Source organism: Thamnophis sirtalis, unplaced genomic scaffold, assembly GCF_051295495.1.
Source record: "Thamnophis sirtalis isolate CommonGarterSnake01/CBP01778 unplaced genomic scaffold, rThaSir2_p1.2 scaffold_8, whole genome shotgun sequence".
NCBI lineage: Eukaryota > Metazoa > Chordata > Lepidosauria > Squamata > Natricidae > Thamnophis > Thamnophis sirtalis.
In genome coordinates, this window is record NW_028261388.1 from 20,343,582 (window position 1) to 20,368,764 (window position 25,183).

General features: G+C 38.4%; 1 protein-coding gene across 1 annotated transcript in view; it reads right to left on the reverse strand.

Annotated features, from left to right (window-relative positions):
• Positions 1–470: 470 nt before the first annotated feature.
• CRYL1 (crystallin lambda 1) overlaps positions 471–25,183 on the reverse strand; it is a 40,031-nt gene continuing 15,318 nt past the window's right edge. The window contains exons 4-8 of the mRNA XM_014069610.2: positions 17,922–18,083; positions 16,847–17,041; positions 10,474–10,579; positions 4,669–4,775; positions 471–811 (exon numbers count right to left, since the gene is read on the reverse strand). Of these exons, the coding sequence (XP_013925085.1) occupies positions 683–811; positions 4,669–4,775; positions 10,474–10,579; positions 16,847–17,041; positions 17,922–18,083 (699 nt within the window). The 3' untranslated portion in view covers positions 471–682. The remainder of the gene's footprint in view (positions 812–4,668; positions 4,776–10,473; positions 10,580–16,846; positions 17,042–17,921; positions 18,084–25,183) is intronic.

Consider the following 25,183-nt stretch of genomic DNA (forward strand, 5'->3'; position numbering starts at 1 on the left):
GGCAAAAGGTGCCCATTGCAGAAAATTTGATGTTTTAATGACAGCGTTTATTTAATGACTGCTACACAAAAAAATTCATAAAATCAGATATAGATGACTTACAACCTTAATTCTGGACTCAATTATGACCCAATTGCAAGTTAAAAAGACTACCTCTATATAAAAAATACTTTTCATTATGAGCAATGCAGTTTTTTGAAGTTCAGCATCTTGTTTAAAATTGATTTTGCTTTGCATCCCATTTGTTTCAATGGGGAAAATTGCAAACTGCTCTCAAGAAATACATTTCTATGCAGCCCTCCCACAAAATGCAAGCATCTTCAAGCAAGGGGTTCAAAGGTGCTTTTTTCCCCCCAAAAAGGCAACTGGACTAGGTTTTTTTTTCTGTATTCCTTGAGGAAAAAGAAGGAAAAAAGCAGTGCAATTGCCTTTTGAAGGCAAAAAAAAAAAAAACATCTTTGAGACAACTATGACCTAGAGGACTAACAATCTCCCCAGACTCTCAACCAAGAGGTTTAAGACTGTGGCTTTAAAATATCATTTAGAAAAGTTTTCAGATAAAAACGTTCCAGCCTTAAATAATTGTCTTAAGTGGTTCAACTGGCTTTTGCATGTGTAATGTTTGGCCATGGAAGGGAGGCGTCCTCTTGAATGCCAACTTGATGATGCCCTTTTCTGTGATTTAAAAGTGGTTCACGTCATCCGATTTAATATCCTTTTTCAGTTTGGCCAGGCGCACGAGGCATTCATCTCTCCACTGTCTCCTGGCATTTAGGTGCTCCGGATCACTTGGCGTTTTTTTAACCATGGCCTGAAACAAAGACAAAATAAGCTATACGCTAAGATAAAAGGTTCGCTTTAGGAAAGCCTGACTTGGCACGACCTATGATTGTACCCATATAGTTTTCTTGGCAATGGTATGGAAATGATCTGCCTCTGTCTTTTTTTTTTCTTTTCTTTCCAGGTTAGCCTGGATTTGAGGTGGTTTCCTGGGCAAGGACAATTGAGCAATCCAGGCAACTGCTTAGCTTCTAAATCAGGGAAGGTCAGTTAGGTGCTGCCATCTAGCTGGGACTGTTCAAGTAGGAAATCAATCAGTCAGCCCAACAGCATCCTCCACCCCCGAACACTAACTTTGGCCAACTGAACATGTGTGGACTTCAACTCCCATAATTCCACAGCTACCTGGGAGAAATTGCTGAGGAATTCTGGGAGTTGATGTCCATGCATCTTCAAGTGCCCATTCTATAGCAGCTAAGCATACTTTGTTCACGCACCAACATGCCTATTGTCCCTGTCCTAATATTCCCTTATATTCATATCCATTTCATGAATTCATAATCGTGCTGTTATCTGTTATCTGTTACCTAATTCATGCTTGGCGAAATAAATAAATAAAATTTGTCTTTTAGGGCCAGGGTCCCCAGCCCTAAAACCCGATACTGAGTCACGGCCTGTTGGGAACTGGGCCACACAAGAAAAAGGGGAAGCACACAAAGCTACATTTTGGCATGCGGCAGGCATGTGCATGAAACCATCCCCTCACCCAGCGCCACTGCCGGTCTGTGGAGCTGGAAAGGTCGAGGACTGCTATTTTAGGACTTCTAAAGTGATGGTAGCTTTGTTCTTTTTGATATCATGGAGTAACTTGTTGGTAGTTTTTTGTTATTGTTGCTGCACAGTAGCTCCAACTTGGCTCCAATACAGTAGTTAGGTTCACAATTGAGCCCCTGCCTTAGATGAAATTCTGATGTGTGTTTCTCCTTGTCCCATAATTTCATTTATCAAGAGACATCACATCTCCCTCACATTGGATTGGCAACAATTTATTGCTAGAAAAATCCCTTTCTTTTCCAATCTGTATGCTTGTTATTATAGGCATGGGTGTACTGGTATTAATGATAATAAAAGTGTCTCCTTTAATCATTGCAGACTTCTTTAAAAAAAATTTTTTTTTTGACATTTTCCAAATATTAAAATCACAATTACACTTTTACAGCTTTCTGTTATCGGTATTTCTTTTTTCTGATTTCCGGTTTTTCATTTTCCATTCTATTATTTTATACATATTCTTATTTGTTTCATACTTTCTCATTTTTACAATATATACACCTATATACAATGTTTCCATCTCTATTGCTTTCTAAATATCTGCTATCTCTTTTCTTTTCTTTTTTTTCTTTTTTTTTGGTCTGTTATTTTATTTTTCATGTTTCTTAAAACAAAAATTAATATATTTTTACAACAATTTGAGTAGTAGTTTTTTTTTCTGTAGACTTAATACAACAGTTAATGCCAGCACCAAAATGTCATAAGAATTGTTCTGTACTGCATGTTTGGTTTTCAGTCTTGGTTACAGTGTTGTTTGAAAACACTTGAGTACAATAGATAAATAAATCTGCTATCTTTTTTCATTGTGTTTGCTATGTGTTCCTTATGCATTGATTTTACATCTCTTTTCAAGCCAGTTATACCACCTGTTCCATATCTTGTAGTACTCTATTTCCTCTCTATCTCTTACTTCCATTGTTAGTTTGTCCATTTCTGAGCATTCTAACACCTTTTTTATGGTGTCTGCATTTGATGGAATAGTTTTTAGTTTCCAACTTTGGGCATATGAAATTCTGGCAGCAGTGATTATATGAAGCATTAAATATTGGATATCCTTACTAATATTTTTTTTTATTCCTAGAAGAAACAGCTCAGGGTTCATGTCAATTTTTTGTCCTATTATTTCTTCTAACCATTTTTGAATTTTGATCCAGAATTCTTTGGCTTTCGGACATGTCCACCACATATGGTAGAAGGTCCCCTGTTGGTGGTTACATTTCCAACAGTTTGGAGATCTATTTGGGAATGTAACCGCCAACACGGGACCTTTTCCAATCTGTATGCTTGTTATTATAGGCATGGGTATACTGGTGTTAATGATAATAAAAGTGTCTCCTTTAATCGTTGCAGACTTCTAAAATATTTAAGATATCTTTTTCCAATGTTCTTACCCTATTTGCTACTGCAATGTTTGGCAAAACCTGCTATTGCCAAATATCCCGGGGTGTATCACCCCAAATTCCAAACTAGTGGGCCATTGATTATAATGACTGACAGTTCCAGGAACTGTAGTCTGACACATCAGGAAATCATCAGGCTCTGATGAGAACGCTATTGTTTTTGAAAAGATCTTCTCATTCACCTGATTTTTAGAAAGTTTCCCTCCTCACCAAACTATGCTCCACATTGTGAGGTTGTTAACAATAACATGCCTATCCCTTTCCAGCAGAGCTATCCTATCTCTATTACATGGGAACCAGATATTTGAATGATGGCACTGGATGAAGGCTTGAGAGATTATCCAGAACAAATGGGTTTAGGATTTTGCCAACTTTTTTGACAGTGAAATCCTAGAGAAATAAATAAATAATGCGACGATGGCCTATTTAATAAAAAACCTCAAGCCAAACAAAGGGAACTCACTTTTTTTTTTCTTTACTAAACCTCTGAACAATAAAAGAGGATGGTGGCCCAATTACAATTACCTTGCCCCGTTCTTAACTTGGCCCTGAATCCACTGCCTGCTGAAGCAAAAAAATAAGGCAGCAAACTGATTTTCAGATTATACTTTAATCATCTGACTACTTTTTCTCCTCATATATAATTATAAAAAACCACTGGATTAGAAGTTGTTTTCATACATGGATCTTTAAGGAGCGAATTACAGAATGACATGCAGAGGAATAATTCTCTATTTTACATAGTTTTAAAAGGTACTACAGTCCTTAAAAACCAGGCCTTAAATAAATACTGGGGATCCCAACATAAAAATGTCTGGGCAGGGATTACTGCATTAAGGAATGGGGATCTGAGCAGATAATTGTCTTGCAGTGGAAAGAATTAAGTGGCTTTTAAAAAAAGGAACAGTGAATTCATTTTCATAACAGATAGTCCTTATGTTTGTTAAATACAGAAGATAATTCATTTCATTTAATAACAGTCACATGTGTGTTGAATGAATGATGTAATCAAAACATACAAAAGCATGAGCATTTTATCCCACTTCGGACCATTATATATAATCTTTATTTAAAACAAAATATCGTATTTTGGGGACCTACAGAGTAGAATTTGGTTTTGTTTCTTTAAAAAAAATCCATTTTGCTCTTCCATTTGACAATAGGAACAACATAATGCATGCTGCATATAAAGAAGCACATTTGGTTGTAATGCATTCTATATCAGTGGTGGGATTCAATTTTTTTTTACTACCGGTTCTGTGGGTGTGGCTTGGTGGGCGTGGTGGCTTGGTGGGCATGGCAGGGGAAGGACACTGTAAAATTTCCATTCTCTCCCGATCGGCTGGGACTTGGGAAGCAGAGAATAGTTGGGGACAGGGCCAGTCAGAGGTGGCATTTACCGGTTTTCTGGACTACTCATAATTTCTGCTACCGGTTCTCCAGAAATGGTCAGAACCTGCTAAATACCACCTCTTTTCTATATTATATGTGTCAACCACACAGCAAATCTCAAGACTGTTAACAAATAACAAAACGCTAAAAAAAAATATAACCCAAATAAGGTAACCCAAAATGGATAAATTCATAAAACATCTAATATGCTAATGCAGCTGATACATTTTGCCAATGCAACCTGATATTCAGTTTGTATACAAACCTCATTAATTTTCTGTTCTGTTTCCCCAGCAAAATCTGGTATAGGCCCAAAGGTTTTCAAGACATGGATCATACCTGCCCGGTATCTATCGCAATAATTCAGCATTCCTGAAAGAGAATTGGAAACTGTTTAATGTCTCCCAAAGAAAGAAAGTCTACCACTGAATTTGAGAGGAATTATTGACTGTCTAGAATTCTTTTTTTTTCTGTCTAGGGGTTCCAAACAGCTGCCCGCCTGCAAATATTTTTCAAACAATGAAACTCCAAGAAAAACAATTCTATACCATCCTTTGAGAACTTCCAAGTAGGATGTATTTTACATTTAACAAAAATCCTCTTTTTTGAGTTTGATCCCAGGGATTCAAAAGTTCAGACTGTTTATTAGTTTTAGCCAACATTATTTGGGATGGAAGAGAAGCAGCTGGGAGCTTATGAGCAGAACAAGCAAAAACAACAGTCAATGGGTATAAGGGAGGGTTTTGGTTTTTTTGAGGGCTGTTTGGATAATTGATTTTTCTTATTATTATTAAGGAACTACAGTATATGCTTATTTAAAGGCTACAGAATTTGGAGCAATATCAGCTCCAGCAGGTAGACCAGACAGGAAACACAATCAGGTGAGCTAATTCTACTTGTTAAGTTCTGGGAAAAGAATGGAGGTGAGGCCAGAGTGATTTCTAGCCACTCTTTATTCAATACTGCCTGTGAGGCAACTGAACTCCCTGGCTGACACAGCTGCTTTTATAGGAAACTGATCAGCCGAACAATCTATCAGGGGAGAGCATTTTCCCGCTCCAACAGAGGCCCAGAATGAGAACTTCAACTGACAACTATACACTATATACAATGCATAACAGTTGTAAAGCTATATTACAGAATCTTGCAAGTCTGGAAGAACAATTCTACCTTTCTCTCTTTTACCAAGAAATTAGGAGGATCTGAGCATCTTACCCCACCCACTATCCCACCGCAGACGATGTGTCTTTTATCTGACCATTCTCTAAGCAGCATCTTTGGGTCCAGTCATCCAAGGTCATTCCCATATAATCATTAAAAACAGGAACTTAAGCTGCAGGTAACTGATTGATCCAGTGAATACTTAGCAAACAGCTCAGTCCTAAGTAGCATTAAGAGAAAAAAACATTTGGGAGCTTGCAATCAGTGAGCGAACAAGAAGGCAAACAAGAAGAGGGAATTAGGTGAATAGAAGAAAGAATTTACTAATCTCTCACTTTCAGAGACAAAACAAGATAAATTCAGAGTTTGGATGAAGAGTTCAAGGTTCTGAAAATATAAGTGTCATAGGTTATTTTATATATACCAAGGTTAGTGGCCTCCAAAACAACTCCTGACTTCTCGGCAACACACTATAAGTACTCAAAGGCTAATATTCATAGCTTACTATACCACCTTTCTCTTCTCTTCTTCTTCAACTACTTTTCAACTTTTTTTCCTCTACTACTTCTCTTTGTGAACCTTTTTCTGGAAAACAGTAACTCTTTTACTTACCTTAGGTTGTTTTTGTTTCCCAAATGAACACAAACTACCTTCCTTCTCACACCCACACCAAATTCAACTACCCCCTCTGCTTAATTTTTATAGTAATACATTTCTGGGCTGAGGACTTAAAGCAGGGCTGTCAAACTGGCAGACTATATGTGTGTCACGCGTAGGCCACACCCACCCTGGCTCCACAAAGGCAAAAATGTCGTGATACATCATGTGACGTGATCGAGTTTGACACCTGTATCTTAAAGGGACAGAGCACCAGGTGCTGGCCATTTTGCAGGCAGCAAATATCCACCTTCTACTTCAAACAATTCTTTAAAAAGAATAGACAGTCACCAAGAATAACTACATGAAAATAGAAAGCTAGTAGGAGAAGGGAGTATTTTCTGGTTTATCTAACTATATATATAAATGGCTGTGTGTCTGTTCCAGCATAACTCTGGAACGCCTCGAGCAATTTCAACCAAACTTGGTACACAGATGACTGGAAAAAAATACTGTGAGAGTAAGACACCCCTAACACTCCTCAGGGTGTGTGTTTTGTTAAGATACAGCCGGTTGTGCCTTAAAATGGCTTCTACTGTACTGCCATGAAATGGCTTCTACTGTACAGCGCAGTGGAGTTACCATGGTAACAGTTTCGCAGTACTATACAAGGGCCCTCCCTCTGGTAAGAGGGGAAATAACCCAGGGTTATTTATAGAATAAATAAATACCTGGACCAAACGGTCCAGGTATTTATTTATTCTATAAATAACCCTGGATTATTAGCTAGTTACATATACATACACTTGGCTTGTCCCACAACTAGTATGATTTTCTGCTGGTTGGCAGTATTTCCTGGATAGCAGGTCCATTCCCCTGAAATCAGAATGGCTGTACTGGTGATACTTAGGCAACCAGAGACATAACTGGATGAGACCCTTCAAGATATGATACCTTTTTCCTACTTCCAAGGTGATGAATTTCTTATTTTTAAGGAGAATGGGGAAGGAGGACATTGAGAATGAGACATGTGTTCCTAGATGAGGGAGCCAGTCTGTGGATGATCTTCTCATATCTCATACCTTCAGGAAATTGGGAGAAATTTTATTGCAATTTGACCTTTACAAACAAAACATAAACATATAAGCTTGAGGATCAAATGGTGACTTGTTTGCCTGCTCCAAAAGTTGTAGACATAATGAGCCATACAAATCAGCTGCTAGACCATGGTGTAGACCAAAGCACTTTTAGATTTTTTAAATGACTGGGAATGTTGGGGGACAAGCCAAGTTTGGGAAATGGGCTCTACTTAGAACCCAGCTGCTATGGCATAAAACCAAAATGTTGATTTTTGTTGAGAGAGCCAAAACAAAAGTTGTGTAGCATCCAGTTCAAAAACATTTAGCTGCACTATTTCAGGAAATAAAAGACCAAGACTGGAAGAGGGTTAATGTTAGACATTTATATCAATATTTTAAAAAAGGACTTCCCATTTTTCAGCTACTTCCAGGAAGTTTGAATTATTTCAAATGTTACTTGTGTGTAAATGCATGCATGTATATTTGCTATTTAATTTACAACAATTCTTAGTCATGATCTTTGTGTAAGTGGTTAGCTGTAAAATCAGGACTCTAAAGATGCCAAAGAACAAGCTCTGCATGAATATGAGAAAATTCCTGCTCAAGAGAGCCGAGGTGGTGCAGTGGTTAGAGTGCAGCACTGCAGGCTACTTCAGCTGACTGCAGTTCTGCAGTTCGGCTGTTCAAATCTCACCGGCTCAAGGTTGACTCAGCCTTCCATCCTTCCGAGGCGGGTAAAATGAGGACCCGGATTGTTGGGGGCAATATGCTGACTCTATAAACCGCTTAGAGAGGGCTGAAAGCCATATGAAGCGGTATATAAGTCTAACTGCTATTGCTATTAATCTCAAGAAATATGCCCAGAGGTCTGCAATGCTTGGCATATTTACTTACTAAAACTGATGGAAATGTTCATTCTCAGTAAACATGAATAGATTACAAACATCTATTGTTTGTATATTAACCCAAGGACTATACGATATAATGAGCTAAGGTAAACGGCAGAACCACCAATTGATATCCTATTTCAAAATATCTCTAAGAAAGCGGTAAGAAAAGCATTTGATTTTCAGTTGTAATAGTGCCTCTTTTTTATATTCTGCAATTTTTGCAGAAGCAAAATAGAACACAAAGAGTTCCTGGGTTTTTCTAAAGCGTTAATAGCAGAACTAATAAAAACATTAGTTGCTTCCACTTACGCACACAATGATGTTTCGTGAGAATTCCCCAACATATTCCAGCCATTATGAGCTTCACAGCATTTGTAAACGGCTATACTTAAGTGACAGGCTGAGACGCCTTTTAAAGCTGTTACTTTTTACATTATAAAGATCACAGTTGTGATCTGCTTTTAAAAAAGAGGTAGAAAAAAATACTTTTGCTAAAAATAAATGTAAAACCCTAGATTATGCATTTTTACTGATATGTATTTCCCGTTGACATGAACTGTAATGAGATTTTAAAAATGCAAATTGGGCTGAAGCTATTTAAGAATCTGGTTGTTAAAAGCCAAACAGCCTGTCCCAAAGTGTTTTTGGGAAGGTTGAAAACAAGCAGGTAATCCTACCATCTCTGCGGAACATGAAAAGATTAGATCCACGCACAGGAGGTCCGTTGTTTTATGATTATACAGTAATAGAGTATCTGAGAAAATTCTTTTAGTAGCACTGCACTGCTGTTTTTTTTTTTTTAACGAAAAGTGCTTTAGTGCTACTCTGCCAAAATGTTAAAATGTCCAGTTCCAGGACACAAAATCGGTACTCACCACTATTTGTATTAATTTAGTTGGATGTCCTTAAACTACCTTCTCCTATGAAAAACATTGTGGGTCTCCTTTGTCCTTGTTCTGTTTCTTTTCGTTCTCATTTTTCTTTTCTCTTTCTGTTTGCAATGACTTGCTGTTGGCATTTGCTCTTTATCCCAAAGATTCTGGCATACAGTATTCTACTGTTGGAAACAGAGTTCTCTTCCCAGAAATGACAGCTGAATCTCTGCTCCTGTACCTGTTTATTTTGAGGTAAGCCTCACAGGCATCTGTGGGATTTATTCCCATCTAAAGCAGGATGCTCATCAATTGCTTACATCAGAGATTCCAATCACAGCTCTTTTCAAATGTATGGACTTCAACTCCCAGAATACCCCCAACCAGCATGCATCTTAAAGTTGCTGAAACTGAGAAGCACGGACTAATAGCATCTTCTATGGTTATTTAAACATCCTTGGGCAGACAGAACCAGTGGTGGGATTCAATATTTTTTACCATTGATTCTGTAGGCGTGGCTTTGTGAGCGTGCTGTGGCTTTGTGGGCATGGTGTAGCTTTGTGGGCATGACTTTGTGGCCATGGCAGGGGAAGAATACTATAAAATCTCCATTCCCTCCCCACTTCACTGGAAGGTTACTGCAAAATCTCCAATCCTTCTTGATAAGCTGGGACTCGGGGGGCAGGGAATAGATGGGCGCAGGGCCAGTAAGAGGTGGTATATACCAGTTCTCTGAACTACTCAAAATTTATATATGCCATGTCCTTACTCACTCTATACACAGAGAGAGAGGGCGAGGGCGAGGGAGAATGATAGCTTTAAGCAATGTTCTTGGATGGAGTATAGGACTGCACACATTCTGATGTTTAAGTTTTTTTATTACATTCAATTCAAATAAATGTTATGTATAAAAAGAGATTGGGGACACTCTAGTTCAGAAGTGTCAAACTTGCGGGCCGCGGGCCAGATGTGTCACATGCTGGCCACCCCCACCCCCAATTTAGCAAAGGAGGGAAAGTCACGGTACATCATGTGACGATGTGATGACGTGAGTTTGACACTCCTGTTCTAGGTGAAGAGACCTGAGGCTTTGGAATAGGGTTAGGCAAACATGTAGCAATGCCTCTTCTAGGCATCCATGTCTGCATAAATCCCTGTATGTGTATATACTTTATGTATATGTGTGTGTACATGTGTGCATACCCATATACACACAGAGAGAGAGAGGAGAATATTCTTGATGTAATCATGACTTTGGGGTGGACAAAATGACTGCACATATCTATTCATGGAAATGCTATGATTTAGGCACTTGCATCAGGTGTAACAATGCCAGTAAATAATCCCAACATTTGCATATTACTGCACATGTGTCACCGTTTTGATGCCATCATGATCATAAGAAAAATTGTTGATCAAGACCTATTTAGTTTAGAAATGTCTGCATTTAAATATCACACCAGTTACAAACCTTCGGCATTTAAGTGCATTGTTTCCAGAGGTCCCATAAATGCATAGCGCATTCCCAAGCCATCAGACATCACAAGGTCTAGATCATCTGGTGATATTACTCCATCCTGCATAGAAAAAAAAATCAATTATGAATGTTAAAGAACAGTAGGAGATTCAAATTTCCTCTATAATTCCTTTACAGATAGGAAATACTGGAAAACAAAAAGGTAAAATTAATTATAGAACAAAAGTTGTTGATGTGTCTATCAATCTGCATGATGCTTTACCGAGTAATATAGTATCTCAGATTATTTCTGATGGCTGGGGAGGGTGGCGCAAAGATGCCATTTTTAAAAAAAAAACAAAAAAACATTTAAAAATTCATAACTGCGGGTTTGTTGCTATTTTAGACGTAGCAAGCTTATCTGAAGGCTTGAAGCGCCAATGGGAAAACCATACAAAATTATACCTCTGACTTTGAGTGATTTGGGCCTGGTGAGCGGAAGGATCAATGCAGGGTGGGATCCTACCGGTTCAACAACTGGTCCGCTAAGCGCACACCTTGCATATGCATGCACAGTTTATAGAGACATCACCTTCCGCATTACTGCTGGGGAGGAAAACAGCTGAGGTGCGGCTATCCACTCTGCCGCGCTGATCAGCTGGTCTTAAGAAAAGGGAATATAGCTGAGTATAAAGCAGGGGCGGGCAGGCAGGCCTAGCTGAAAGCCAGAGCGAACCGGTTCGCTCCCAGTTGATAGTCGGAGCTACCAGTTCGCTCGAACCGGTCCGAATGGGTAGAACCCCACCCCTCGATTGATGGCATAATCTAAAAGGGTCATTAGATAAGCTGAGTTCAACCTGAAGGGGATTTTTTTTTTTTGGCAGGACAGTGAGTGCTTCTCTCAAAATGACTTAATCACCATAAATTATGCAGCTTTCCTGAACATGGTATAAAATTGCTTTCTAAATGATAGACGTGCTGGGCATAATTAGAAACACAGGTCCTTTTTTATTAGAGGTAGTCCTCTACTTACAACAGTTTGCTTAGTGACCATTTGAACTTACGACACTAAAAAAAGTGGCTTGAGACCATTTTTCACACTTAAAACCATTTCAGTATCCCCATGGTCATGTGATCAAAATTCGGGTGCTTGGCAAACTGATTCATATTTATGACAATTGCAGTATCCCAGAGTCACATTTTGCAACCTTCTGACAAAGTCAATGGGGCAACTTAAAAACCATGTTATTAACACCTGCAATGATTCACTTAACAAGTATGGCAAGAAAGGATGTAAAATGAGGCAAAACTCACTTAACAACTTAGCAACAAAAAATCCGGGCTCAATTGCGGTCATAAATCGAGGACTGCCTGTATTCATATTCAATGGTGTTGAATCTGAGATGTTGCTCTTTTGATCAGAAGGACAAAAGCAGCCTTGCGTTTAGCTGGTTAGTGGTTAGATTGCAGTACTGCAGGCTACTTCTGCTGACTGCTGGCAGCCTGCAATTTGACAGTTCAAATCTCACCAGGCTCAAGGTTGACTCAGTTTTCCATCCTTCCGAGGTGAATAAAATGAGGACCCAAATTGTTGGGAGCAATATGCTGACTCTGTAAACTGCTTAGAGAGGACTGTACAGCACTGTAAAGCAGTATTTATATAAGCCTAAGCGATATTGCTATTGCTCTTTGTGGTCATGAATGTGAGGTTATGATGCAAAAAGGGGGGCTTGCACCATAATGCTACAATGTTGTCTGCCCGCCACTACCCCTTGGAAAAATGATGCAATATCATTGATATTTTGCAGCTTGATTTTTCATCTTGTAAAATACCATCTTCCACTACAGTATGATTTTGGAGGATTTCATTAACCTTTTCACCTGGGGTGTGGGATGTGCATTATGCAGAGGTGGAAATGGACAAACATGATAATTAAATACAGAACATGCAACTGCCATATACATTATTGCACGTTGGTTCATCATGAAAGCAATCTGCAAGGCCTAAACATGCCCAGCTCTTTAGGTTTATTAAGAGGCAACTCCCAGTTTCCAATGTAGGCATGCCATGAGGTGCCGTTTGAAGCTCAGTTGACATCCAGAGGATACATTTCCTACTAACCAGCACACCCAAAAAGCAAGATAGGGCAGGTCTCCCTGTTCAGATTCATCTCCTGTTTCTTGAAAGCTTTTCCCAACAATATACTTTTAAATGTATTGTTTTTACAATAATCTCAATTTAAAGTATATGTTCTTTGCAAGAAAATCAAATCTTTTTTATGTCTTCCGATCGAAGACCAGATTGTACAGGGAAATTGCATTAAACAGAAAAAGTAAGATTAAAAATAATCGAAAGGAAGAACATCATACATCAATATAAGCAGTAACGTAAGACTTGTAGTTCTACATTTTTCATAGTCCTAAGCATTCCAGGAACTTGATCACAGATTCATTCTAGAAACAATGGCATAAAGTACCAATCATACCAATCTTTTTGCTAAAATATTTTCATTAAAATAGGATTTAAGTAGCAAAACGTATGGTCAGGTGTAGTCCTTCATAATACAGGAGCCGTGGTGGCACAGTGGTTAGAATGCAGTATTGCAGGCTGCCAACTGCTAGCAGTTTGATCCTGACCAAGTCAAGGTTGACTCAGCCTTCCATCCTTCCGAGGTTGGTAAGACGAGGACCCACATTGTTGGGGACAATGTGCTGGCATTTGTAAGTCACTCAAAGTGCTGTAAAGCACTATGGAGCAGTATATAACTCTAAGTGCTATTGCTAATAATGGAGAAATTCTACCATATTCTTTCTACAGGCAGTGTCTTCCTCACAACACATTTTTTAATGAATGGAAAAACCCAGTTGATATACTGCATCAGTTGATTACCTCTACTATGTCTTTGTAATAGTGATGGATTCAATGCTGAACTTGATTAGTTAGCATGGCCTGTGGTGAAGTTATAGTTCAGAAATAATTGGAAAACCAGAGTCTTATCTAATATGAATCAGAGAGTTACGTGATAAATTTACAGACCAAGTCTAATTACTTCAAAACACCCAGAAGAAATGCATACATGATATACAACCTTTGTCCATTATTTAAACTGTTTATACAGTCTAACCCAGTGATGGCGAACCTTTTAGACATCGAGTGCCCCAAACTACATGCGCGTGCATGCCCAAATTGAAAGGTGTGCGTCTCTCATGTGCAGCAGTGACCCAAAGACCAGCTGGCCAGTGGCCAACACCGACAGCATGGCAAGAGGTAAGATCTTTTTCTTTCGTGAGCTTCTGTTTTGTCGTACTATAAACTGCTGTAATTCCTACTAGTGTTTTTTCATGAACTGTATATAATGATAATTGCAGAAAATATAAGTACGGTATATTAGGAACAGATGTGAAACAGGATTACAACTGGCACATATTCTTTGGTGAACATGTTCTTACAAGCTATTAGCACTCTCTCTTAAGATATTTTCAATGTTCTGGATGTATACTGTTAAAAGACTAAATCCAACAGAAATTTCAGAATTCACAGATTTCAAAATTGCTGTGAATATTATGATTCCTTCCATCATTCTTAACAACTAGTAAAGAAGAAAGGTCTACATGTGTAACTTGTTTTCTTTAATATTTTCTTTAACTCTGCAAAGTGAATCAAATTCAGAGCTGATTTCTATAAATGCCATATAGAATGTTGCTATGGGTTTATACTGTATCAGTGTAAAGAAAACCCTAACCCTAACCCTTATTGTATCTCCTTTGGAAAAAGCCCACATCCCAAAATGATTCTGGACTATCATAGACTTCATAGAGTACTGAACCAAAGGTATGGCATATGCTGGCTCACACTTACTTTATGAGGACACTTTGTTAGAAGAAACTCAAAAGTCTTCCACAAGTTTAGCAATTGAGAGCAATTGAGAGTGGAGCAAGTGGGCAGTTTTCAGTTTTTGGATGTTATCAAGGAGGACTTGATCTGAGGCGCTCACATTGCAGCACTGGTCAAAAGGGCCCAGCAGAGATTATACTACATGAAACAACAATTGAATGAAAAACTGCTGGTGACCTTCTACCGTTGTACCATAGAGAGTATTTTAACTTAATGCACCTGTGTATAGTTTGCCAATTGCACAGTGACAGATAGGACAGCATAGAGCCGAGGTGGCGCAGTGGTTAGGGTGCAGTACTGCAGGCCACTTCAGCTGACTGCTATCTGCAGTTCAGCGGTTCAAATCTCACCGGCTCAAGGTTGACTCAGCCTTCCATCCTTCCGAGGTGGGTGAAATGAGGACCCAGACTGTGGGGGCGATATGCTGACTCTGTAAACCGCTTAGAGAGGGCTGAAAGCCCTATGAAGCAGTATATAAGTCTAACTGCTATTGCTATTGCTATTCAGAAGTTTAACGTCATTGCCCAGAGGGTCATTGGTTGCCTTCTCCCCTCTTTGGAAGAGCTGCCTTAAGAAAGTTCAAAACATTCTTAAAGATCCATCTCATCCTGGGCACCCTTTTTTTGAACTATTACCATCTGGCAGACGGTACAGGACAATAAAAACAAGGACAAATAGGCTGAAAAACAGCTTCTATCCCAGAGCAGTAGCTATATTGAATTCTACTGTATATTGTAATATGAATGCAGTATCATACAATTGAAATTCAATTCAATTGTTTATTATGTGAAGGATGTGTGTTTTTGTTTTATTTTTATAGTTTTCTTATGTATGATGTACACTGAAGATGGCATTTGATTTCATTGTACGAGGTGCAATGACAATAAAGTAAACTATAGAAATTATTCAGATCTGAAAATGTTCCAAAATCAAGGAACAGGTCTTCCGGTAAAAAAGAACCTATTGGGGTCACTCATGAGCAATTGTTTCTGAACAATATAACTATTATCCCAATCTGGTTATAAGTACTCAGTTCTGAATGGCCATGCTTTAAATGGTTCTTTACCAATTTCTGACTTTAATTTTATTTCAAATTTAACTGATAAGGCTAAAATTCTGCTTTCCATTTTCTATTCTTTTGAGAGTATTTAATGTTCTACATGCTAATCTCATTAGCATGCTGGACATTTGAAAGTCAATTTTACTTGAAACAGGCCAAGCCTGGTAACTTGGAAAGTTACCAATATAATTAAACCAATCCTTTGAGACATGACACTAAAAGAATCTCTTCAAAACTGCAATGTGAGAAAACAAGAAATTGGAACATACATATAGCATATTTATAAACAGGTAGCCAAATAGATTACTCAAGCAACATGGAATATAATTAGCTCCTGCACAAGTATTTGAAAATGCCCTTTGAAATTCACATAAAATAAGAAACCTCACTTGAGTAACAATTGAAAAGATTAGGAACTTTGGATTTTTTCCCCTAATGTTTTTATTTTCATGTTTAAAACATATTTGTTTCTTTCCATGTTTTAGTTTTAGCAGGTTAACTACAGAATCAAACCTTGTCATTATGTCAACAGAAGATGAATATGAAAAAAAACCTTTAAAGTTGCTATATTATGAAATGAATATTACTTTGACTCATTAGTCATGTTAGCCATTAGTTGTACTTTAATTTTATTATATTTAATGCAGGATTATATTATGTTTATTAAAGATGGAGTTGAAATAGTAGCTTCTCTACTATATGATGGATCAAATCCAAGTATTACTGAATTTATGTTTAATGAGTAATGTGTTTATTTTTGCCACCAGTTCTCTCTTGATCAATTCTTCCCTCCACTCCACAAACTTAGATATACGGGAAAAGTAGTATTAGATCCAATGTTCACAGCATATGGTGGTCCCTTATCAGTAACTAGCCTGATCTCACACTAGCTAGCTTGTTCCAGATTAGCAAAGAATAACTATGTATTGCCCCCAGCTGTGGATCTAGACTCTCCAACACTTCTACCTGACAAAGGTCAAAGGCAACATATAAAAAAACTATTAATATATATAGTACAATCCTATCTGTCTGTTAATCAATCTTATTGATCAATCACTAGATCAATGAAACTCCTGTTGGATGTCTTAATGAGTTCCACAAGACTTATTTTTAACTGCAATATTATACTTAGCTTGTAGTAAGTTCCACATATTTTTGAGTAACTTTGTATAAGGTTATACTATAAGACTAGGTCTGCATATCATACTAAGCCATGATGTGGTTTTATTGAATAGTAATGTAGGGTAATCTATGGATCCAGTCATTCTTTGTAAACTATTATTTATGGCTTAGTGCTTTACATACAATGCCAATGGTGTCTTATTCAACAAAGCCAGTTAAACAAACCCAAACTCAATGTAATATGTATGCCAGATTTTAAGTCATCTATTGTAGACTGAAGAAGTCAGAAGGAGAATAGAGATCATACATACCCCAACAAGTCTCCATGATTCACTAATAAGAGCATACTGAAGTCGGTTCAGAATAAACCCATCTATCTCTCTTGTTAATTTAACTGGTGATTGTCCTATATTCTTCATCAAAGCATAGGTTTTCTCCATTGTAGAAGGATCTGTTTCTGGATGAGGAACTAATTCAACAAGTGGCACATAATATGGTGGATTTACCTTATCACCACCATTGAGAGAGGGGGGGAGGGAGGGGGGAGAGAGAGAGAGGGGGGGGAGGGGGGGTGTTAATAGATATATTATTTAATCAGGCAACTCTACAGTAATTTTACATCCAAAGGGCAACATGATCTGATCATAACAAAATCATCTTATCCTCATCAGAATCTGGCTCCCTGAAGCCTAGTATATTAAGATGAATATAAAGGACAACGAAGTAAACTACAGGGTAGATTTCCATGATGCATTCTGACAATTATTTTAACAAACTTTAATCAAATGTTAAACATTCCTCATTACAATGTTGCTGCTCTCTATGTTTATTATAATTCAGTTGGGTGCCATTCTTTTAAATAATTAAATTTATTAAATAATAGTAAATAATACTACTATTATTCCTTCCTGGTACCTATCTCTTCCCACTTATGACTATAACCTTTACATTGCTTTTATCTTTAAAATGTATATTGTTTTGTTTCCTAGTATAATTTGATTGCTTATTAGTAAACTATGATTTTCACTAAGTGTTGATTCTTGATGAATGTATTCTATTTTGTTTTTATGTACACTGAGAGCATATGCACCAAAGACAAATTCCTTGTGTGTCCAATCACACTTGGCCAATAAATTATTCTATTCTATTCTATTCTATTCTTATGCTATTCTTTGATCATCTGTCCAGGGCAGTTTATAAAACTGTTGTCACCACAGATTTAATGTGAGGCTTCACTTTTTGTAAGTTTGCATTTCAGAATGACAGCTTCTTGAAAATTTCGCATGTCACATGCAAAAATTTCATAGAAGACTTATAAATCTCTTTCCTTTGACTTCCCATTTAGACTTAAAAAAACATATGTCCAAAATACCTTGAGATACTTACAGGATGCGCAACTATACACTGCTTCACATGCTTCAGTCCAGTGAATAATTTTGTAGGCAATAGAGTCGAGGTTGAACTAGCTAGGATAGTCTCATTATTGACTATCAGATCTAACTGAGAAAAAATCTTCTTTTTCACTTCTACATTCTCAGGAATACACTCCTAGAATACAAAATAGGTATATTAAAATATATAACAGGAGCCTTTGACAAATATTTCAATACAATTAGATGCTTTTGGAACACAAGCTATGCAGTGCTTCAAAATGTTTATTAGTTTGTCCTGCAATTTATTTCGCTAGTATTGTTGACAAATTGTAATACATCCTGCTACTTTTGAAACAGAAACCTTTGCTTTTCTCCTAATTGCTGGATCATTCTGCAAAGGAAAGATTACTTTCAAATACTTCTGTAATGAAGACACAGGGTTGGAGAGCTGGGAGGATACTTGTACACACGAATAAATGAGTGGCATTGAGTAGTGTTTTTATGAAATTCTCCACCTGAAACCCAAAGCCATTATCGTCAGATCTGGCGATAATCACTCAGGGGAAGCTGAATATCCTCAGAAATTCAAACCGACAAAAATTATGCAAAGTCACTGAACAGGAGCAGCATTTGCAAAGAATTTCTCTGTTGGAGAGACGATTGTATTCAATTTGTTGGACTGACTGGAATAAAAGTCCTTGTCCTCAGGGATGGATTTATGTTCTTTTGTGAGACTGACTCCCTGAAGAACTCAATTAAGTTCTAATCTGCTGTTAATCATGGGTTGCATAATGCATTAAAAGCCACAAAACTGTAAAACCTATTCACAAATGGAAAAGGCACAGTTTTAACAGCTGGATCCTCACAAGGGTAACTTTTTATAGGACTCTAATATAGTCTTGCCCATTTCTGTACTGACAAGGATTACATTTCTCATTTGTACAGAAACCCTTCATTTCAGAGCTCTAAAGGTAAAGGTCCCCTCGCACATATGTGCTAGTTGTTCCTGACTCTAGGAGGCGGTGCTCATCTCCGTGTCAAAGCCAAAGAGCCAGCGCTGTCCAAAGATGTCTCTGTGGTCATGTGGCCAGCATGACTAAATGCCAAAGGTGCACAGAATGCTATTACCTTCCCACCAAAGGTGGTTCCTATTTTTCTATTTGCATTTTTTTACATGCTTTCAAACTGCTAGATTGGCAGAAGCTGGGACAAGTAACGGGAGCTCACTCCATTACGTGGCACTAGGGATTTGAATCGCTTAACTGCCGACGTTCTGATTGACAAACTCAGCATCTTAGCCACTGAGCCACCACATCTTCAGAGCTCTAACTGACCTCTAAAATGTCAGTAGGGACCCTGTAACGCACCTTTCAATTTTAACAGAATCTTGCTAAAACATTCCTTGTAACATTCCTAATTAGGATGTATTGATTCTTATAACAATGGTAACTTGCTGTTGAAATTATTGGCCTTTCACTTCTATATTAAAACTCTATATACAGCCACTTTATTATGAAAAAGTATGCAATTTAGAACAAATCATATACCAAAGCCATAAATATACCATGACTCTAAAAACCACAATGAAAGCTGCAGGGCTGTGAGTTATTTTTCATACATGCACCCACCCATATAGGTCTAACCTAAATGGATTTGTTTTGGTCTTCACAAATGTTTTGTGAAGTACTCATCAAAATAATTTTACCGGCTGTAGTTTTTAGATATATACTGGATCTCATCTTCAAAATGTCTTATTAAAAGGAAAAGGTTTTAATCAATTTTAACCAAAGGTTAAAATTTATTTTAGGTACACTTAACTCCATTCCAAACTGCAATTGCTATTGCTATTGCTATTCCAAACTGGTTCAAAAGCAATGCAAAGGCTAAGAGAATAGAAAACTATTGATTATTGATTGGACACATGTTTCTTCTTAATATATTCTGTGTAAGAGTTGTCACAACTTGATATCAACTAAGTATTCCAATTTGATTTCAAATAAAGGTACAATCTATATGGTGTATAGTCACATAATTTTAAAAAATAATTAAATATTACACAAAATGATTACATTAAATTACAATAAGTTCTTTTAACAGAAAGTATGGGAAGAGATTTACATCTAATAAGTTTGCGGAGAATTCTTTTATAGCATTCCCTTTAAGTCCATTTCAGACATTTATCAGGAACTGAACGTAAAAATAATCTAAAGATAAAACAATTCTTTAAAATGAATTAATCAAGATTTCCAAACTAGGGAATACATAAATCACTTATCTCAGTTGAATATTTTGGAGGAAATTGGAGAAATATAGAATATACTCTAGTAGTAATAATTAAGATTTTTTTTAAAAAATGCATTGTTCCCCAGACAATAAACATGAAACATGATTACACGAGATTTAATCTTTGTTTTAGTGGTGATGGTCATAATTTCCAAAATTATTTTTGTAAAACCTCAGAAAAATTAAAGTTTAGTGGCATCTGTTGAATCATCAATGTTGCATTAAAAATAACACAGACATATGTATTATCTTATAAAATCTACCTGGGTATTACTGTGCTGAGGTACAATGCTTTTTGGCATGTGGTATTATTTTTCATCCAAGTTATAAAGAATTTTATCTTATTCAAACTGGCTGGAAATCTTGTGGATTATTTCATTCTTTGTCTTCCAAGTAGCACATGATTCGCTTTATTGGCTCTAATTGTCTGCTTTGCAGAAGCCAGAGACAAATACTGCATGCAAGATATTTACTCGGGTTCTCTCTGGCACACAATTACCTTGATTTTACGGTTTAATCTTTAAGGGGTAATGAGGGAAAGGTCACAGCCTGAAGTGTAAATTTTTCCATGGAATTCTAAAGTAACTTTTTAAATACATATTCTTTAATCTTATTTATACTCTGAAGAATTCCCCCTCCCCTTTTGTGTGTAATAATTCTACAGAGTTCCTTTTGTTTAACTTGAGATTTTCTATTCTTTGGTTTTCAAAAGTAAGGCTAGGCGTAATAGACTCAACAAATAGGAATGTGCTTTTGCTTTCATTTCACTGTTACATTCCTGGTGTACAATTCTCAAACAGCATTCAAATATTTAAGGGAGAATCCTCAATTCTACCTGCCATTGAAGGGCTCTGGCTTTGGGTTAGTGAGTTTTATAAATTAATTAAATCTATCTATATATAAAAAGGCTGTATATGTGTGTGGTGTGTGTGTGTGTGTGTGTGTGTGTGTGTGTGTGTGTGTGTATGTATGTATGTATGTATGTATGTATGTATGTATGTATGTATGTATGTATGTTCGTTCGTTCCAGCATAACACTGGAGAGCTTCGAACAATTTCAACCAAACTTAGTACACAGATGACTTATTCTCTGGAAACAAATAATGGGGAAGGGGTAAGTAAGACACCCGTGGGTGTCAGACTCTGTGTGTGTCTGTGTGTGTGTGTTCCAGCATAACTCTGGACCATTAAGGAAAGCAAGTGCGGCGTCCTAGAGCGCCAATTGTTTGTGATGTCATGGGAGGGGGAAGGGAGAGCCTAGGCTGTCAAGGAGAGCGAGTGGGGCATCCTAGAGAAGCAATTGTTTGTGATGTCAGTTCCTTCGCAGCTTCCTCTGGAAAGCCAGCCGAGATATTCACATTCCAGTGGACCAATGGGGAAGCGCCTGATGGATTTGGGGCAAAGTGCCAGGATCGTAGACAGGGCGGGAAAGAGGAGAGCATGGGAGGGGGAAGGAAGAGGGCAGGGATGATGGACAAGGGAGTAAGGGGGAAGAAAGGCTCCTTTCAATGGCTCCATGTCAGACAAATGCTTTGGGGCAAAGTGCCAGGTTCGTAGACAGGGCGGGAAAGAGGAGCACATGGGAGGGGGAAGGGAGAGGACAGGGATGATGGGCATGGGAGTAGGGGAAGAAAGCCCCCTCTCAATGGCTCTCTGTCAGACAAACACTTCGATGTCTATAAATACCCGGGCAACACTGGGTTATCAGCTAGTCTATAAATAAATCCAGCCAACTGACTTGTTTAGCAAATCACAATCCAATGTCAGCTTCATGTGGTTTGTGAATCTAGCCTCTCACTGAAAGGGGGGGGGGAGGGAAGGAAGCAAGATATTCATGTTCAAGATATTCAGCACAAATTATTACCAAATACTGATTCTCAGTCTTTAAAGAGATTTTTGCACTATTGTAATGCCTTTCCCCCATGTCACAGAAGCTTGACAATGCTGCACACAGCATACTAGTATAGGAATGTGAGCCTAGTGTCAAATGTGCAAGAGACAGGATTCATTTGCTACATCCACATTTACTGAGTGTGCTTGAGAGAGCTTTAAAGTGCAAGTTAAAGAAATGTAACTACCTGGAGAAGGAATCATTCGTTAAGAAAGAATGAATCCTTCTAATAAAACTTTAATAAATATACCAATATGCAACATAGCCGACAACTGCTGAGTACAAGTTGGATATACCGATTAAGGAGAAAATTGGGAGTTTGATTCTTCTTCAGCTAACCATCAGAAAGCATATCTATGGTAGCCCTCCTCAACAAAGAGCAACCACAGATGTTTTGAGATTAGAGTCCCCATCCTAGCTAGGCAGCTTGGCCAGAATTAATTCTGGGGATGAGGGTAGCTGTAGGAAGGGACCAGAGAGGAGAAGTCAACCTAAAATATATCAGAACTTCAGAAATGTGTCTCATTTAATGACTGTCCATAGGATCCGTTGGTTTCTTATTATAGAAACACAAATAGCATATCGTATTTTTTGGAGTATAAGACGCTCCGGAATCTAAGACGCACCTTAGTTTTTTGGGGAGGAAAACAAGAAGAAGAAAAAATCCTGCTGAATCAGTTACTTGTGTATGATTTCTGAATGTGATTGCTGCTGCAAACTCTAACCAGCTAGGTCAGCTTCAACACTTATTGCAGCCTGATTCAGCACAGCTGATTAGCAGGTAGATCGGACTGCCAGAAAACCTCCAATTAGCTGTTCCAGGCTGCAGTGATTGCCACAGATTATTGCTGCCTCCATGCCTCCTGTTTTTGGCCTCTGGTGGGCATGGGTGGGGCTACATTCGGTGTATAAAATGCACCCAAATTTTCACCCTCTTTTTGGGGGGGGGGGAAAGGTGCATCTTATACTCCGAAAAATACAGAATTCTTTATTTCATTGGTTCCTGTTGGATTATTGCAGTAGTCCATTGGATGGATCACCAAATGATTTTGTCATTTTTTCCCCCATGAAATCCTATTCATTTCAATCAAAGACATTAAGGCCAACTTTTTACATTACACTGATAGTAAAACTGAGTAGGTTTAACTGGATTGTACCAGAAGTTAACTACTCCCATTGATTAAAAAGCCAAGTAAACCAAAAACAGATTTAGCAGGTGGTAGTACTGGTCAACGTTGCCTGAACGGGGAACATAACCAGCATTGGGTCTGCTTAGGATTTAAATGAGAAATCTCTAGGGAATCCCAGAACTAGATACCTGACTGGGAAATAGAAAAAAAAAATCCTCAAAGATGGGAAAGACAGCAAAATAAGTAACTTGGATATATACATGGTGACTTTGTGAAAAGAAGGGGAAAGGAAAGAGAAGACTATATAAAATCAAGATATTTTGCTATGGTATAGAAATCTCTCTCTCTCTCTCTCTCTCTCTCTCTCTCACACACACACACACACACACACACACACACACACACACACACACACTTACATTCAGTGGTGGGTTCCGAATCCTGTTGCAACCGGTACATGAACATGTGCAGCTTGTGCATGCGTATTTACCGCCCACGATGCTCCACAAAACCTCCGCAATGCTCCAGCTGCTCGGCGGAGCATCATGTAGGTGCCGTGCGTGCCGTGCGTCTGCACGGAAGCCCCAAAAACTTCAAATACTGGTAAGGAGCGCCGGCGGGTGGGTGGGCCCTCTGGAGCACTGTACGGGAACGGTACCTAGTGCTCTCGGCAGTCACCGGTACACCCACCACTGGTTACATTGAACAAGTTTAAAAATTAAGCCTCGGCTCTATCCCTAAGAAGTATTCCAAAAGCAATTGAGAATTGTCACTTGTTGAATAACCTTGCAATCATTTTCAGGATACCTTTAGCACATTGCCCCCTCTAGTGGCACATGCCCTCAATACAGTTCTCAAGGATAATTATTTGTTTTATCTATTTTTTTAAATAGCTGCCTGTCTCACATATATAATGCAGGGTAGTTTGCAATATGTAAAATATATACATATATTAAAAAATTAAAACATGCAGCAGCCAGTAAAATCACAAAACACAACCATGAATACAGCCAGGAGACAGTCCTATCACACAAAATCTGGCTCTGGCACAAAATCGGGTCTTCAGAGCATTACAAAGAGCCAGCAAGGTTGGAGGAAATCTGATTTCTGGAGGGATGATGCTCACTTTTAGATAGAAAGTTTAGATAAAGATGGACCCAAACTTGCTGGTCTTTTGTGAAGGTCCTAAAGCAGAGGTGGGTTTTTACCGGTTTGGACCAGTTCTCCTGAACTGGTATCTCTACCGTCAAGCAGAGAGCGAACTGATTCTCTGTTGCTTTGAAAGTGGGCCCGCCCGCCTGCGGCAGTGGTGGGTTGCAGACAGTATGGGCATACCGGAGTCTGCCTGGAGCACCGGGTACTGTTCTGGTATGGTACTCCGGAGGACCCACCTACCCGCCCGAGCTTCTTATCTGTCCTTTAAGTCTTTGGCGCTTCCGCACATGTGCATGGAGTGTCGCGGAGGCATTGCAGGCAGTACGACGCATGCGCCACACGCATCCATGTGGGCGACGCCGTACCAATTGGAACGGGATCCGGAACCCACCACGGGCCTGAGGGTTATACTTATTTCAGCTTCCGAAGCCCAGCTGATCATCGGTGGCAGATTAAATTGTCGCTCCTCAGCTATTTAACTTGCTTTCTGAGCAAGTTTTTTTTAAGTGCGCATGCGCGTGCTCAGCGAACCGGTAGGAATGCCAGTAGGAACCCACCACTGCCCTAAAGTCCTGGCTCTGGATCCTCCCGAGTGTGTGAACCGATTTGTTTTTGGTTGTGTTAGTGATTATAAGAATGATATTTTCTTGGCTGCTATCTATTTTAATGTTTGTATTTCTGTAGTTATTTTTATTTAATTTAGTTTTGTTCATCACACAGAATTACTTGTTGAGATGGGCAGGTGTATAATTTGAATGTATGTATGTATGTATCAGGGGTGGGTTCTGGCAGGCACTACTGCTGGTTCGCTCTTGT